Source organism: Oryctolagus cuniculus, chromosome 11 (genome assembly GCF_964237555.1).
Source record: "Oryctolagus cuniculus chromosome 11, mOryCun1.1, whole genome shotgun sequence".
NCBI lineage: Eukaryota > Metazoa > Chordata > Mammalia > Lagomorpha > Leporidae > Oryctolagus > Oryctolagus cuniculus.
This window is the reverse complement of record NC_091442.1, coordinates 27,925,237-27,943,065: the sequence shown is the minus strand read 5'-3', so window position 1 is coordinate 27,943,065 and position 17,829 is coordinate 27,925,237. Positions and strand designations below refer to the sequence as shown.

General features: G+C 52.2%; 1 protein-coding gene across 12 annotated transcripts in view; it reads right to left on the bottom strand.

Annotated features, from left to right (window-relative positions):
• TGM3 (transglutaminase 3) overlaps positions 1-17,829 on the bottom strand; it is a 101,533-nt gene that overhangs the window by 28,966 nt on the left and 54,738 nt on the right. Inside the window, exon 1 of one of the 12 annotated variants that reach the window (XM_008256217.4) lies at positions 11,137-11,269. The exons of the other annotated variants lie outside the window; for them this stretch is intronic. Coding sequence (XP_008254439.1) covers positions 11,137-11,143 — 7 coding nt within the window. The 5' untranslated portion in view covers positions 11,144-11,269. Of the gene's footprint in view, positions 1-11,136; positions 11,270-17,829 lie in introns of those variants that run through there. 12 annotated transcript variants of the gene reach the window in all.

Sequence of the window (17,829 nt, the reverse complement as noted above, 5' to 3'; positions counted from 1 at the left end):
ATGTTTTCAAGCCTAACACACTGCTTGCTGGTATGAGGACAGCTGGATCTGTAAATGAAGGGAGGAATACATGAACAAACCAACAAAGACAAAACTAATGACACAAGACATCTGGCATGACTTCAGGGCAAAATGCAGGGCATGAGGACAGGTGAATTGCGCATTCGTTCCGTAAGCGTGCACAGGGCACCTCTGCTTTGTGGGACACTGTGTGAGACACCGTGCTGGGAGCAGAAACAAGTGAACAGTGTGGTTTCAACTCACCAGGAGCTTGAGTAACTAGTAAGACAGGCCTGGGTGATAACGGAGGAGGGAACGGGGTCAACCCAGGGTCCTGCAAGGAGAGGGGGCTGCGAGGTGCAGGCAGGAAGAGGCAGGGATCGGGGAAGCATCACTGAAAACGCTGTGCATTGACAGGCGAGAGGCTCTGTCTGTGCCAGTGAGGTAGCCTGTGTACTAGAAGACCGGAAGAGAGGCCCCAAGACGCAGGACGGCTGGGTGTGCTGTCTAGTTAGAGCAGACGCCCTGCACTGAGAAGAGAGGAAGGCAAGCCCAGAGCCAGTGGGGGCCGGGGCAGGCCCAGGGAGCAGGCTCCCAGCACAGCAGCACTGGGCATGAGCCAAGGGAGGGGTCTCTAACCAAACACTGCTCCTGGAGGGGGGCTCAGGAGGTGATCTTGTCACCAACTCAGGGTACTACAGAGTCATTCATTCCTACATACACTCACTCAACAGATGTTTCCTGAAAGAATAAATTTATACATTTCTGTGCAAATTCAAAGCAATGCAAATGTTCATGCAACCAACAAGAATCTGTTGAATGGCGGGAAGAGAGTAGGGCAGGCAGGAGCAGGAGGAGGAGGGAGGAAAAAAGATGAAGTTTCCTGTACAACAACGTAACGGAGACAGCCCAGACCTGAGACGCTCTGGCAAGCACTGTGCTCTCTACGGCTTGCCTATGGCCTGCTGCTGGGGGTGAGGTCTCTCTTGGGCAGTGGCCCCCAACTTCTCTAACCGCTGCCTCCTACCAACCTCACTCACTACCTGCTGGGCATCCCAGCCCGCTGAACTTGGGAAGCTCTTCTGTCTTGTTTTAGAAAAGAAAAGGACTCGAGGAGACAGGAATTTTCAGATGGCATGAGCCTCCTGGAGGTTCTTTGCCCCTCCCCAACCAAGAAGGACGCAGGCCCTTCTCCAGGGAAAAGCCACTCTTCTCGATCAACAGCTCTTTGAGAGCAGAAAGCCTGTCCCCAGAGAGGTCTCTGCCCAGCACAGGGCACAGGGAGGAGAGTGGGAGGGACTCTGCATCCACCCAGCAGGGTCGCATCTTTGCTCTACCAAAAGGCATGACTTGGCTGTGGCTGTGACCAGACTGCAGTCTTCTGTTCACCCCAGAGGCTCGTGGCTTTCCACAGGGACACACACCAAGACAAGACTGAGCTCCAGGGTGGCCAGGCTGCAGAGACCCTGTCCCACCCGCCGGGGATGCCTGCAGAAAGGAGATGGACGAGAGACACTGTGCACACCCCTCCTGGTCAGACCTGGGGCGACTGTTGGGCTGACAATCCGAGCTTCAGCTGGAGTTTATGGGGCATCGTGTGCCAGTCATCGTTCTTAGTCTTTCCACACAGTAGCCCATTAACCTTGTGAGTCGAGCGTTTGTAATGCCCTCTTTTACAGATGAGCAAGCCGAGGTATGCAGAAGCCAGCTCACCCCCTCCCCTGAGTGGAGAACTGGGAGATGCAGTCCCGGGCAGGGCTCCAGAGCCCACAGACATCTCTGCCTCTCCTGACACGCAAGCCACAGAGGCATGAGGGAGCCTTGCTCCCCGTAAAGGTGGCTGTAGGCTATGCAAGGTTTCTGTGAGCTGCAGGGGATTCAGCTTTGCCATGCCCACTGCTACTGCCGGTTTACCAAGCGCTTTGTGAAGATCACCAACGAAAGCTTACAACTGGAAAGTGAGGCTCAGAGACACAGATGCATACCTTATGGGAGGTCATACACCTAGCAACTGGCAGAGCCAGGCTTCTGAGCGCAGGCGCAACCTAATTAGAACTGGAAGCTTGCTCTGTGCCTTTTCCTAGCACACAGCTCCTAAAACCCTTGGAATCTCAGAGAGGGTGAGTTTCTGCTTGTATGCTAGTGAGACGCCTGGTGGCTGGGGGCTGGGCGTCAGGATCCAGCAATCCCAGGATTGGAACTGGCAGCCCCTTAGGGACAGAACTAATCACCAGTGACCAATGATTCAATCAATCATCCTGCATAATGAGGCCTCCATAAAACCCCAAGAGAACAGGGCTGGGAAAGGCACCATGCATGGGACAGGGAGTGGAAACTCCATGCCCTAACCTTGCCACGAGTCTCCTCTGTCTGGCTCGTTTGGAGTTGTAGCCTTTTACAATCAACGGGTCATCTATTAAGTGAAACGGTGTGCTGAGTCCTGAGAGCTGTTCTAGCATATGTTTGAGTCTGTGGAGGGTGGTAGAAATCCCCTATTTATGTGGAGTGGTCAGAAGCCTAGGTGAGAATCAGAACTTGCACTTGGCGTCTGAGGTAGGGGTGGTCTTGGGGCCGACATTGTGGTACAGCAGGTCAAGCTGCTGCTTACACTGCCAGCATTCCCTCTCAGAGCACCAGTTTGAGGCCTGGCTGCTCCACTTCATATGTAGCTTCCGCTAATGCACCTGGGAAAGCAGTGGAAGGTGGCCCAAGTACCTGGGGCCCCTGCCACCCACATGGGAGACCAGGATAGAGTTCTAGGCTTCTGAATTCAGCTTGGCCCAACCCTGACTGTTGTGGCCTTTCTCTCTCCTTCTCTGCCTTTCAAATAGATAAATCAATCTTTGTTCAAAACCTTTAAAAGTGAAGTAGGGGCAGCCTTGTGGGACAGAGCCCAGTCTGTGCTACCTCCAGACAGCTGCTGTCATAACTGAGTGCAGCTGTAGGACACTGGATGGTGGCCACTGACAACTGAGGACTTGCTTGGTGTAGAGGGACAAAAGCCCCACACATTGAAAACAGCCTAGAAGGAAAATGGTGTTTCCTTTTCACCAGGTCTTACCAGCCCTGCCCTGTCACCACGGTCCCCAGTCCTCCTGGAAAGGGGTCTCATGCAGAACCTTGTGTCCAGAAGGTTCTCTCTGTGGTGTAGGTCTGTAGGATGCACTGCCCCTGCCTGCCACTTGTACCCTACTGGACAGGAGGCAGGGAGTGCCTGAAGGGGAAAAACGTGTCCCAAGAGCTGACCCCAGGAAGGGAGTAAAAGATGGGGAATGCAGGTCAAGTGCGCACTCATAAAGCTCTGGGTTGGCTTCTGCAACCTTTCTCTCCCCTCTGGCTGCATCCCTCCATCACTGTCCCACTCTGAGCCCTATGATTGGCTCTGCCAGTCTCTGAATCAAGAGGCCAGTGACCTACATGGATTATCTAGGGCCCTTGTTGCTCCAGCCTACTGCCCTTGACCAAGCACGCTGCCCTCTCTGCCAGTGTGTGTGGCAAGGGATAGGGAGAGAAGGTACTCGAACTTGCAACGTTCTGCTTCGTGCTCCTGAGACTCAGGGCTGTTTCCTGCACCAGCCTGGTGGAGGGAAGGGTGAAAGGAGAGCTACATCATCCTGCACTGCTTCATCAACTTGTACACTTAAAATAATCAGAGGTGGGCAACGGATTGGGCCACTACCTGCAGTGCCGGCATCCCATATAGGCGCTGGTTTGAGACCCAGCTACTCTACTTCTGATCCGGCTCCCTGCTAACGGCCTGGGAAAGTAGTGGAAGATGGTCCAAGTCCTTAGGCCCCTGCACGCATGTGGGAGACCTGGAGGAAGCTCCTGGCTTTGTTCTGGCCTTACCCCAGCTGTTGTGGCCATTTGGAGAGTGAACCAATGGATGGAAGATCTGTCTGCCTGTCTCTCCCTCTCCCTCTCTCTCTGACTACTTTCAAATAAATCTTTCAGAAACAAAAGCAGAGGGGAAAGACACCTGGAGACGGGCCACACACTCCCAACCCTTACTCTTGGCACAGACACGGAGGGGAGAGGTGCTTTGCCTGTAACAGGAACATCTCTGGGCTCATTCCAGTGCTCGCCTGGCAGTTCTGGGCCACCTGTGTAACTGCTTACCTCCAGGGTCAGGCCTGGGGCAACTTCCCTGAGTCTAACAGTGCCACCAGCAGTCCTGATGTGGCAGAGGCTAAGTGACTACCCCAGATCCCTTTGCTCCCTCTTTCCTGGTAATAAAATCCCCCGTGTGAACAGGCTCTTGAGTGGAGCTGTCTGGTCACATGAGCAAGGCCTGGCCAATGACTAGCAAGCACACAGTCCATATATTAACTTCCAGGGAATCTCCCCCCCCCCCTTTTTTAAAAATAGAGGTAAAGTGCACATGACCTAAAAATCAGCTTTGTACACATTTTGCAGTACAGTTCGGTGGCATCAGGTGCCTTTGCCACCCTGGCCCATTCCAGAACTTGGTCTTCACTTCTGATGCCCCACCCATTTGCAGTCACTCTGGTTCCCTGGTAACCCCACCCCTGCTCTGTGGATTTGCCAGTTCTGGACACTTCACAGCATGTGGCCTTTGGCTCTGACTTCTTCAACTTAGCACAAGATTTTCAAGGTTCACTCATATTATAGCAGATATCAGTTCATTCTCTTGTATGGCTAAGTAATATCCCATTATAGAAGGAGTCTTCAAAAATTCATTTTAAAATAAGCATTCTGGAAAAAATTATCCATGGATTTCAAATTTTTTTGCACTCAAATTACCCTAATTTTGATGCCATTTTCCCAGGACCTTCCTGAAGCACCCCAGTGGGGACAGGCCCCGTGTGCTTCTCCACACAGCAACAGGCAGACAGCAGGTTATCCCATCTTTGTGCTGCTGTGAACAATGCTACTGCAAACACAGGCAAATACTGATCTTCACTTTTTATTTAAATTTGTTTTTATTTATTTGAGAGGCAGAGAGACAGAGGAAGGTAGAGACAGATAGACAGAGTGCTCGCACCTACTGGTTCAGTTCCTAAATGCCCACAATGGCTGGGCCAGGCTGAAGCCTGGAGCCCAGAGCTCAGCCTGAGTCTCTCACAGGGGTGGCAGGGTCCCAAGTAGTTGAGCTGTCACCTGCTGTCTCCCAGGGTATGCACCTGGGATTCCAACCTCAGTTGAGGATGCAGATGTCTTAACCATTAGGCCAACGCCGACCCCAAGTATTTGCACACCTGTTTCAAGTCTTGGAAGGAACCCTGAAAAGGCAGAGCTGGCAAATGCCCTTCCCCTGCTTTCCTCCATCTCCTTCTATCATGGAGTGTGTGGGTGTGATGTGGACAGAGCTCCAGCTCCCCTCACAGACCATGCAGGGCCATCCATGCCCCAGGAATGGCAGAGTCGGGGACTGGGCAGAGCCTGGGCCTTGTCCTTGACTTGCCCAGAGCCGTCTACGTCCAGACCTCTTGTGTGAGCAAAAACTGAGCTTCTGTCTGATTTTTTAAGCCCTAGTTATTGGGGTTCACTCTCGCTCACAGTCACAGCTGATGACACAAACCTGCTAATGTAGCCCTGCCCACCCCTGGCTCACAGGAGCTGCACAGAGAAGATGCCAGGTTGTGAAAGGGGACTGCCTGGCTCACCTGCAGCAGGTGGTGAGAAGGACTGGGTTGCTGGGTGTGTGGCTGTGCTCTTCCCATTCCTGGGAGAACCACACCAGAGGAGCTGGCAGGTGGCCCCACACGGGCTGACCCATGTCCCAGTGGCGCAGGCAGTCCCCTTCCACAGACCCTGCTCCCCTATCCCGCCTCTAGACAAGGAGGTATTTTTACCCTACACACTTCTGATTTGGGCTGACAGAAGCACTGAAACTCCTCTGGCGGAGTGACTTCTGAGGTTTTTGGATAGGGACCATGAGAGGAAAGATGTCTGATGATGTTCCCACACACGGACTGTGACACAGAACACCACCCGACAGTACAGAGGCCTACTGTGTGCAGTGAGCTCCTCTGATGCTTGCTCGTCACAATCCACTAAGCTGGTTCCACGACCTGCTACTGGGTGACAACACAGCTTGGAAAAAGTGATGCAATCCCATGTCCCACATTACAGGTCGGGAAACTGAGGCCCCCAAAGAGGAAGTGATCTGCTGAGATCACAAGTGGTTTTGGAGCAGAGCTTGGCCTGGATGCCAGGCCTCAGGTCTGAGCTGTCAAGGGACCGTGAGTGGTTCCCAACAGCACCCTCACCCTTGCCCCTGGCACAGGCATGTCCAGCTCCTGGCCAACCCTGTCTCTGGTTCTGTGTGTGTGTGTGTGTGTGTGTGTGTGCATCCCTGCTCACCCCTAATTCCTCTCCTTTCTTCTCGCATGTCTCACACATGCCATTTCCTTTTAGCTTTCCACTGTGGTCAGATATTTTTCATCTATACGGTGCAAGTACATGAGTTTGTGGCACGCAGGCAGCGGGAAGTCTGGGGCTCCAGTGATGGACAGTGCAGGGGCCTGGAAAGGCTCCCTGGGACAAGGAAGAGTGGGCCCTGGACTGGAGGCCTGCACAGCCTGAGGCCTTGGGCCAGTATCTCAAGGTCTCTGAGCTGTATTTTCCTCACCTGTTGAAAGGGGGCAAGGAAGCCTGAAGAACCTCCCTTGAAGGGGGCAGTCTGGGATCCAAGATGCACTTGTCTCTAGCAACAGGGCCCTGGAAGCTGGGGGAATGAATGCTTCGGGATCCCACAAATAATGGCAAAAACGCCACGAGCGCAGGAGGCTCTGAACTTTCCCAGGCTGCTGCTGAGAACCCTCATGTGCCAGACCCTGTGCTAAGCGTTTCATCTGCCTTATGACCTGTAACAGTCACAAAATACCCATTTTACAGATGAGGGGTTTGGGGGTCCAGCCAGGTGAGGTCATTTGGCCAACGCCACATGCTCAGGCACAGTCTGGATACAAGGCCAGAGTGGAAGCCGCCTCCGCCTGACCAAATATGACTCTAAGCTGCCGCCCTGCAGCCAGCCAGGTGCACAGGTCCTGGACGCTTCCCAGGGGGAAAAAACCATCCAGTCTACTCCTGCCTAACATCAGACTGTCAGGGGACAGGAGGGGTGGGCGATTCCTCAGCCCACTTCCCTTCAAAGAGAGTTTAGGATCTTAGTCAATGCTCACTGCACACCGCACCACACAGAGCGGCTGCTCTGGTCTGAGCCCTGCTCCCTGCTCCCTGCTCCCCGACCCCCGTGATTACATCAGTATCTCTGCGTTTGGGCGGCACTGGTATTTCTCATTTTCAAAACATACTGATTTTATTTATTTGAAAGTTAGAGAGAAAGAGAATCTCTTCCACCTGCTGGTTCACTCCCCAAATGGCCTCAGTGACCAGGGCTGGGCCAGGCTGAAGCCAGGATCTTAGAACTCTACCTGGGTCTCCCATGTGGGTGGCAGGGACCCAAGCACTTGGATTATCTTTCACTGCTTTCCCAGGTGCATACACAGGGAGCTGCATTCAAAGTGGAGCAGCCAGGGCTTGAACTGGCGCCCATATGGGATGCCAGCATCGCAGGTGGGAGTTTAACCCACCATGCCACAACCCTGGCCCTGGCACTGGTTCCTTTTTTTTTTTTTTTTTTTGAAAGCCTTCCTGGTGATTCCCATGTGTGGTGGGGATGGTGTGTCATTTTACACTTACTGAAACTTTTGTTTATCAACTGTTTCACCTAGGCCACATAACAGCTCTGGGAGGGAGGCAAGGAGGAGCCACTGTCCTCTTTCCACAAACGAGGACAATGAAACCGAGAGAAGAGATGGAGACTCCTTCTGAATCCATCTCCCAGGCCCTACCAAAGACCCTGAGGCCTTGTTCTTCCACTCCCAAGTGATAGGGAAAAGAATCTGCTGAGCTCACTGCACAGCCAGCCCAGCCCTGGCGTGTGGGCTCAGGGTAGGGACTGCCTGCCGTGCGCATGGAGCAGCCCTGCAGAGTGGAGGCGGAGAAAGGATTGATGGATCCGAGGTGGACAGGAAGAAGATGTGGGAGTAGGGGGACGGGGCTGGCGACGGGAGGCTCGGAACAGAGCGTTCCCCTTGCCTGTCCTCGAGTTTAACAGAGACGTCACTTCACGGGGGTTTTCTTAAGATCTCAAGGCAAGGAGAACGTGGGCTCGTGGAGGAAGTTCCCGAGGAGTAAGAACAAGAGCTCATTTTACAGAGAAGGAAACAGACGCACAGGTTGGGTAATGGCCCAAGGGCCCTGCACCAAAAGGCACAGAGCTGAGGCTCGATCCGGGCAGCACTCTGGGGCTTGCCGTTAACACTCGCCAACTCTGTTGTACCGGAACAAAAGTTGAAATGTGAGCGGGCTCATTTCAGGTGGGCTCTCTCTCCCTGCCCAACAGGTGGGAGAAGGTGGCTGGGGCAGCTGGGCTCGCTTCAAACGCCCAGCAGCCAGGGTCATAAGCCTGTGCTCCTGGCGGTGACCTGCCTTTCAGAGAGACAGCGTGGCTAGTGCTGTGGTCCCGGCAGCAGAAACGAGAATGCAAGGAGGGGCGAGGACACGCCTTGGAGATTCTCAGAGAAGCAGGAAGGAAGCCTGGAGAAACCTCAGGGAAGAAAGAGCTCCTGGAGTCCCAGCTCCAAGGACAGCGTTTCAGGCTCAGAGTGTGACAGGTTCTGTGCAGCTTGGGGAAATGAGGCCCAGATGGAAGGGGCCTGGAGCCAGGGCCTGTGCTCCGTCTGGTAGTGTTAGGGGCAAGAATGCTCACGGCCCAGAAGGACTCAGCCCGTGTCCCCCACATGGATGTGGGGCTTTTGCAGGCAGAGGCCACAGGTTCAGGTTTGTGCCCTGGGGACTCTGCCCTTCCCCAGGGTCTCCAAGTGGCTTTGGAGATGGGGGACAGTGCGTCCCCCACACAGGGCGCAGCTCCTGTGTTCACAGTCTGCACTCCTGTCTGCTCTGGGGGAGCCGTGACTCGTGGTGCAGGACTCTGCCAGGCCCTACTCCCCGACCGTGGTTCTGTCCACAGCCCAGCAACAAAGCAGAACAATTCAACCGTCCTCTGATTCCAACAAGAGCCTTAAATTAGGAGCTGGATGCACAGCCCTCTCAAACACGCACACATGTGATCTCATGTTACCTGGGTCACACCTGCCCGCACACCCACATGTATGCTTCTGTTCTCTCTGCCAAGGGCACCCCTCACCCTACAGAACCACTCCAGACCAAAGCCAGCTCATTGCCAACCATCAAGTGCCACTAACACCCAGAGTGCCCCCTACCCCAAATCCCAGCCAAGATGCATCTCCTTTGGTCTCCATAGCTCTTGATTTGTATTTGTCATGTACCCTGATGACAGTCTCCTCACCTCTGAACTGGCATCACCAAGCACCACCATACTGCAAGCTCGCTGAGGCAGACCCTGCTCCTCACCTCCCCTGCTGCACCGCACACAGCCCCTTTCCCTTAGGAATCCCTGGAGCAAATTCGTGCATCCCAGCAGCACTGAGCCCTTGCTGGCTCCGATAGGGGCCGAGCTAAGAGCTGCTCGTGGGATGAGTTTAAGGGGCTGGATGCATTCGCCTCTCTATGCTCCACCTCTCTCAGGGCTGATTTTTTCCCAGCTAGCCTTTGAGGATCCTGTTGGGACTTTGGGACATTTCTGGTCAATTCAGATGTCAAACTGTATGAGCACAACGTCACAGGCACCTGACACACGGGTGTCCAGGGTGTCAAGCTCACAGTGGGCAGGCTGTCTGTGTGGTTCCACTGCAAACTGAGCTCACCACCTGGGCTGGGCACGTACTGGGCCCATCTGCCTCCTGTTCCTGGTTTCCTTTTGGGGGGGGGGGAGATAAGGGGGGTGGAGAGAGAGAGAGAGAGCTCAAAGGAGCCTCAAAGGCCATATATTTCAAGCCGTTCATCTTGCAGACCTGAGGCTCTGCAGTGGGAGGAAACAGTGACAGCTGGTAACAGGGCTCAGATGAGCCCAGCTCCAGGATGGCTCCTCCCATGCCCCAGGGGCCCCATGCTTCCATAGCCGAGCTCAGCTCTGGCCCAGGACACAGCAGAAAGCTCCCTTAGTGGCTGGCACTGAGTAGGACTCTGTTACCAACTCTCTCTGTGACCTTGGTACGGCTCGCAGGCTCCTGGGCCCCAGTCTCCCTGGGGGAAGGGAGGTGGCTGGATGACAGCTACCATTCCCTCTGGCTGAGTCGACCGGAGGACTGGAGCCAGAGTGTGAGCTCCTGTTCTTAGCAGCCCAGCCAAGCTGCACGTTCCCGGCAGGGCCCATTTGTGCACCCCTCTTGTCCTGGCCTTGGTGATCTCTGAAGCAAGCAGATTCACCTTGTACATTTGGCTCAGTGATTTCTTTGGCAAACCCTCCTGCGGTCCTAACCACCATTCACAATATTTTACAGCTTTGACTCATGCCTTGTTTGGGTTGGCGTCGCTGTCCACCCAGTAGGCTGAGCACCCCGACAGGCGATAATTAACACGCTGCTTAGCTGGAGTGCTGAGTAACAAAGTGCTCAGATCCTCGACAGTAACCGCAGACCTAAGGAACCTGCACTTCTTGTTCTTTGCCACCCCTCTTCCCTGGTGCTGCTCTTGGCCCCAGCGAGGATCTCGTGGCACACCTGCTCCTTGTGCTCCTGGGCTTCAGCTCATCAAATCACTTTCCACCCGCCTTCCCGGGACTTCCCCTCGGGAAGTTTACTTAGGAGCATTCCAGTGATGCCGGTGGTTTCTTTCCAACCGACTTCCAGGGCGTCTCTCTCACCCCTTAGAGCGCTGAGCTGTGCCTTCTTTGCCTCTGCCTCTGACCGCAGATAAAGCTACATGGAGAAACACGGGCAGCGCGTGCCATCTGGCTTGGCTTCACAAAGGTGGCGACCGATGTGTGAAAGAAGCATCAGGAAGGCACGGCTGCTCCTCTATCCCCTGCTCGTTCCGTGGGGGCACCTTCCGATCATGTCCCACCCCCGGAAACGCGCTAGAGGGCCCCGGCAGCTGCTGAGAAAGAGCTGCTCCGTGCAGAGCTCTGACACAGTAAGACCCAGTGTTTGGAGTCCCAAAGGCAGGGCGGCTGTCCCGGGTAGCCCAAGGCGGGCGGAACGGGGTTCCAGTGAGAGCCCCGTGGAGAAGATGCCGCACACTCACCAGCCATGTTCCACCTTCCTCTGCCTCTCCGCGGGCTCGTCTGGGAATGGCACGGATAGTGTGGGGAGACGGGCTGCCAGGGATTGCCCTACCATTTATAGAAGCCGCTCCTACACACCCCAATTAGAATTCTAATGAGGTGGGCGAGGCACCAGGTGGGTCCTGTAGTGCCTGTAAACGTTTCACTTACGACATACTTGTCACCCAAAGGAAGGTCATCACACTTGAGCAAGACCAGCTCGGGGAGGAGCGGCAGATAAGGAGGAAACTCGAATAGTTCGCTTTTATCAATTTTTTTTAAAGATGAAGAATTTCCTGCCTCGCCAGGTTTAGGACAGGACGCCATGCTCTCCTCAAATTGTTTTGTCCAGAGCCGACTTCGGGAAGTCCCCTACCGGTCGGCAGAACCCAGAAGCAGAAAACTGTGAAGTCCTTTCTCACCACACACCTGTAAGGGGACTTCAACAAGTTCATGGAGAATGGAACTAAAAGAGACGCTTATTTAGGTGCGAAAAAAATTCTGAAATCCACGCATATGAGGGGTTTCCAAAAGTTTACAAACATGAGTATTATGAAAAACTACGCTTTTTGCACCCAAATAAACTTATCTTGTAATTCCATTCTTTCAACAACTTTTTGAAGTCTCCTTGTGTGTTAGCAGTTTCCACTTGCACGGGCGTGTGAGACAGGTCACAATTTGTTTGTGCAGAGCCGCAGGGCAGCAGCCAGAGCTTGTGATTGGAGCGAGAAGCCCTTGGTGCTAACGCTGGCTGGGCCGTGGGCCATCGCTCAGCCAGGAAGCCTGGAAGCCTTTGTGTGTCCAAGGATAACCATGCCCACCCTTGTCCACTCTGGGAGTAATGCATGCCATGGGGCAAACGTAATGCACAGGTACGTATACCACCGTGGATTAAACCCAGACACCGTGGGGGATGGATCGGCAGTTTGATTCCAGCCTGGGGAGAAAACTGTTCTTCTTAAAGTTGTAGCAGGAGTAGCCTTGACCTTGGGGTTCTGCTGAGCGAACACACTGTGTGAGTCTGCCGGTTGTCACTGACGCTCTCTGTGCCCTGCTTCTACAATGGGCACAGTAAGTGGAGGCAAGGGGAGACCTCTGCCATCCTGTATTTTTGCTTGCTGGTTTTTAAGGATGTGTCTCTTTCAAAGATCCCACTATGGATATTATCTATAAGCAGCAAAGCCTCCTGTGACAGAAGAGGAAGTTAATACATTTATTTAAAAGTAATGTTTCAAGTATTCACAGCAGAGGGAAAATGTCCCCAGGCCTCCCCAGTGGGGAGTGGCATGATGATGGACTTGGGTCTTTTGCGAGAAGGCGGAAAGGCTGGACATTGGGAAAGGTGAGACAGCATAGACTGGTGTCTTGGAAACAACCTTCCTCTGTCCTCTGGACTCCCGCAGGCTTCTGTACATTTTAGGACCCCTATTAAGATATGCATCACCTTCGAGGCAACCATCCCCACCCCTAGTCTGGGCTCCTTGAAGGGACGGTTTGCATGCTATGCATATCTTCTTCCTGAAGCCAGTGAAGGGCTTAACCATGGCAGGAAACTAACCTGTCTCTCTTTCTCTTTTCTTCCTTCTTTCTTGATCTATTTTATTTATTTGAAAGTCTGAGTGACAGAGAAACTTCAATCCACTGGTTCACTTCCCAATTGGTTGTGGCCAAGGCTGGGATGGGTTGAAGCCAGGAACCTAGAACTCCATCTGGGTCTCCCACAGGGGTGCAGAAACCCAAGGACTTGAGCCATTTTCTGCTAATTTCCCAGGCACATTAGCAGGGAGCTGGATTGAAAGTGGAGCAGCCAGGCAGGACTTTAACTGGCATTCTGATAGGGGAAGTCAGCATCGCAGGTGGTAGCTTAATCCACTGTATCACAATGCCAGCCCCTGAAATCCAGATTTCTGAGTCAATGAGTCCATCCACAACTGTAAAGGTAGGAATAATTACTGCCATCCAGTTAGTGCTTTTTGTGGGCAGGCACTGGCTAAATGTTCCATGTCTGAGAGTACTTCAAAAAGTTTGTGCAAAATGGAATTGAAAGATATTTACTTTGGTGGAGGAATATTTTTGAAATCCATGCATCATTTTTTCATAATACTGATTTTCTGTAACTGTTGGAAGAGCCCTTGTAAATGACCTTCTCCCACTTCATCTCCACCCTGGGACACAGGTGCTACTATTATTGCTGGTAGATGGACCTCAGGCTACTCAAGCAGCCGGTGCAGGTGCAAGGGGCTCCAGCACCAACCTCAGAGGCTGCCTAGATGAAGGAGGAGCTCAGACCTCCCAGGCCCCTGGCAGCTGTGAGAGGGGGTCCGCACCTGCGCCAGGCAGATGGGGACCCACCGTTGGCTCTGGCAGATGACCAAGAAGAGAGCAGAGTTGGGAAGGTGAGTGTCAAAGAACACTGGGCCCCAGGGAGGAGGCAAAGGTGATCTTGGCCCCTGTGTCTGTTGCAAGGCCCCTGCTGGCAGGGTCAGGCCTGCCAGAAACCCTGAGAACTACGAGCAAGAGGAGCAGGATGAGAGGATGTGAGTGCTCCCTGTCCTTCCAGCGTGGCACACATAAGAGGAGGGGCTCGGCTTATTATTACTGCTGTCGTTGTTGTTGACCTGGGAGCCACAGGGACTCAGACTCAGGTGGTAGGCAGGCTGCTGCCCCCAGACAGGAACTTGGGGTCATATGGACTTGGGCTCAACTTTTGGCTCTGCTACCTCACCTCGCCTCTCAGAGCCTCTGTTTTTTTTTTTTTTTTTTTTTTTTTTTATCTGCAAACTCAAGGTGGACTTGCTTGAGAATGAAAACCAAGTGCTTAATCAGCACAGCGTCTGGCACAGCTGGGTTCAAAGAAGTTAATATCGATATCATTAGCATTACTGCCGTCCCTGAAGAACCCACCGTCTTGTGAGCTGTAGATTTCTCAGGGAGACCCAGGGGTTTGGACAGAGGCACCTGATTGCTGGCCACTCGGCCTTCCCTGGGAAGGCTCTATGGTCATCCGTCTTGACCCGAGAGTGGCAGAGTAGAAAAATGTCCCAAGCTACATTCAGAAGACCTGGATTCGAGCCGGGCTCTGTAACTTGTCTGCTGTGTGACCTTGGCTGGATCCTTGTACTTCCTGACCCCCAGTGTCCTCATTAGTCTGACCCATCTTCCTCCCAGGGCCAGAGTGAGGCTCAAAACCTTGGGGAAATCATGGCCATGATGCTCCTCTGTGGACAGCCTGGTGTTGCATGGATACTGCTCCAGCCAAGTTCGTGGGCACCCTCTTAACCGAACCAGCAGCAGGGCCCCAATAAGAGTGTGCCCCGAGTTGATTTAATGTTAGCTACTGGAGGATTTCGCCATGGCCATGGCCACGGCCGCGGCCACAGCCCCAACCTGTAGGCAGAAGGTAATTTGCAGACGGTGTCACAATCTCAGCTAAATGATTTTCAATTCATAGGTGGAGTCACCTAGCTATACACGCAGGATGAAATTCCTGCTTGGCTACACTCCTTGCACCTCAGACTGCAGAGAAGATGAAGCACGCACATGTAGGCTTTGAAAAAGAGGAGCTAAGTGATCGCTGCCCCTTTTCTCCCTCTAATTAAGGGATTTAGGGCTGCTGAAGATTTTGCAACAAGTATTGAGGCACAGAATCGTATGAAGTGTCATCCAGCCCAGACCATCCCCCAGCAGGGAAACCCTACTTCTGACATATTTCTCCCCAACTCCAGTGATGAGGCGCTGACCCCTCCCATGGCAGCCTGGCCCCCTACAGGAGGAGCCCCAGCTGTCATTTAGGGCCTGGCCACCTCCCTTTCCTGTGAGCTCCAGGAGGGCACAAGGACCTTTGCCATATCCAATCACTGCTCCTTCCCCAGGGTCCAGGGCATGCTGTGCAGTGAGCTCACCATGAATTTGGGTTCAAGTGCATTGCAAGGATTGCAATGTTGTCCCTCGTTTGAACTGAAAATCTGTCTCCCTAGAGCTGCTACCACTGATCCCCAGTGCTCCCCCCCAACCCTGCCCCCTCCTGGAGACCATGTCAAGCAAGCCTATGTCTAACTCCATCCTTCCCAGGTCTGGCAGACGCCCTCCCCGCACCCCTCCCCCCCCCCCCAGTCTTCTTCTCTCAGTTAAATATCGGTTCCTTCAACCATTCCTGATGAGTCACGACTTCAAAGCTTCCCACCATCTTGTTGCTCCTGTGGATCATGCTACTCCTGTCCTCTGAAACTGTCAATGGCTCCCCTCGAACTAACACAGCCTAGGTGCCTTCGCCTGGCCGTCAGGACCTTCCAGAACATGTTCCACCTTAATTCCAGTACTTCCCACTACTCTTACATGAACTAACCACGTCTAACCATTTTTCTTAGAGCCCAATGTGATTATCCTCGCCTCTACCTCTTTATAAAACACATCTGCCTGGAACATATCCTTTCTCCATTATGTATCCAGGTCTTATTATCATCAAGGCCCAAGGCAAATCTCCCTTCCTGATCATGCCAGTGTGGTGATGAGACAAGCAGATCTGCTGTAAGTCTCAGGGTCCCATTCCAGCCGTGTGAACCACCTCAGGCAAATCACTGGCCTTTCCGAGCCTTAGGTTTCTCCTCTGAAGAATGGGCGTGCTGACCTCGGCACTGCCTATCCTTCAGAGTGTCGCATGCAGTCATGAGATACCATATGTCACAGCCCTGTGCATAGGACACAACACACTGACTTCCCCACCTCCAGCCTGAGAACGCGCCCAGTGCCATTCACCAGTCACTTAACAATGCCTGATCTCAACATGTTAGCGCTTCTCCCATGAATACCCTTGGGGTGGGTGGCCACATGGCCACATGGTCACCAATCTTGATGCTGGATTCCATGCTGAGTTCCATGGGAGATGGTGTTACTGTTCCATTTTCTGGAGAAGTCAGAGGCTTAAAGAGACCAAGCACTTGACAAGGTAATGCAGTGAACCAGTGGCAACACAAGGATCTGAGCCCAGATCTTTGTGACAGCAGAGGCCTGGCTGGTACCGACTCCACCTGGCTCTCTCTGACCACCACTCCAGGTCAGTGAGCACAGAACTGGGTCTCTGGTCCAGGAGATGGCCCTTACTGATTCAGTGGATTATGAGATTAAGAACTCTGGGCTGGACAGCCAGGGTCCTGGGGACTGATAGCAAAACAGATATTCCACTCCTGCCCAGACAACCAAAACCACACCAAACTCCAAAGGAAGAAAAGGAATTGAAAAGCCCCTTATAACTCGTGTTCATGCTCATTCATTGAATGCCTTCGTGTATGAGGCTCAGTGAACTCTAAGAGATGCCTGCCCTCGATGGAAAAGACAGACAAGCAATGGAACTTTTTTACTAGTTCAGTTCACTATTTTATTAAGCAAACATACACATAATTTGTCTATGTTCTACTTGTCATCTCGTAGTTCTCACTCATTTAATAAACATTTAATGAGTAACTACTCTATGCTAGTTAGGGATAGAAAGATGAAAAAAGAGTAGCTAATTGATCATTTGCCTTTTTTCTCCCTCTAATTAAGGGATTTAGAGTTGTGGAAGATTTTGCAACAGAGGCACAGACTTCCATGAGGCGTCTTCCAGCCCAGACCAACCCCCAGCAGGCGAACAGCCTCCTGACACATTTCTCCTCAGTCTATGGGAAGGGGAGGGTGAGCCAGACATGCACATAGATAATCAATAAAAATAAAGCTCATTAGAGGTGCCCACAGAGTGCTAGCGTGTGCCCCTGGGGGAAGTCACAGCATTTGGGGTTGACCCATGAAGTGAGTCCACAAAATGTGAGTAGATGTTAGCCAGAAGGTGCATCCTTGTTAGCTCTAATGGCCTAACATTACATAAAGATTAAAGGGGACAAAGAATTACGTCTGGATCACATTCATGCACCTACACAACATTTATTGTGTCATTACAAGTACAACTGTTGGAAATTAAAAACTGAAAACAGTTTATGGAGGGCAATTTGTATCAGAACCCATAAAGGTACGCAGGTACCAATGCATACACTAGGATGAGGCATGGCATTTGTTAAAGAACTATTCTGGAAAATGTAAATGGAAATAGAAAATTTATTAATTTGTGGCAGGTCCACACATTATCTATGCAGATATTAAAAAGGTTAATGGAGCAGGCATTGTGGCACAGCAGGTTAAGCTGCTGCTTGGGACACTCACATCCCATACTGGAGTGCCTAGGATTGAGTCCCACCTCCACTTCCTATCCAACCTCTTGGCAATGCACCTGGGAGGCAACAGATAATGGCCCAGACATTTAGGTCCCTGTACCCACACAGGAGACTTGGATAGAATTTTTGGCTCCTGGCTTCAGCCTGGCCCAGCCCTGGTTGCTGTGATCATTTGGAGGATGAACTGGCAGATTAAAGACTGTGCTCTCTCTTTCTCTCTCTGTCTTTCCCTCTGTCTCTCTGTTTTTTAAATAAATAAATAATAGATAAGCCTTAAAAACTAATAAAAAGGATGATATAGATACCTTATGATTTAACATTGAAATGTTCATCAAAATTTATTAGTAAAAATTAAAATTGTATATATGAATGAGCATATTTAAATATACATATAACATGATACACTTCCACACACTAGTTCTTACAGAAAAACTTATGAAAAGATATATACTGGGGCGTGAACAGTGGTCT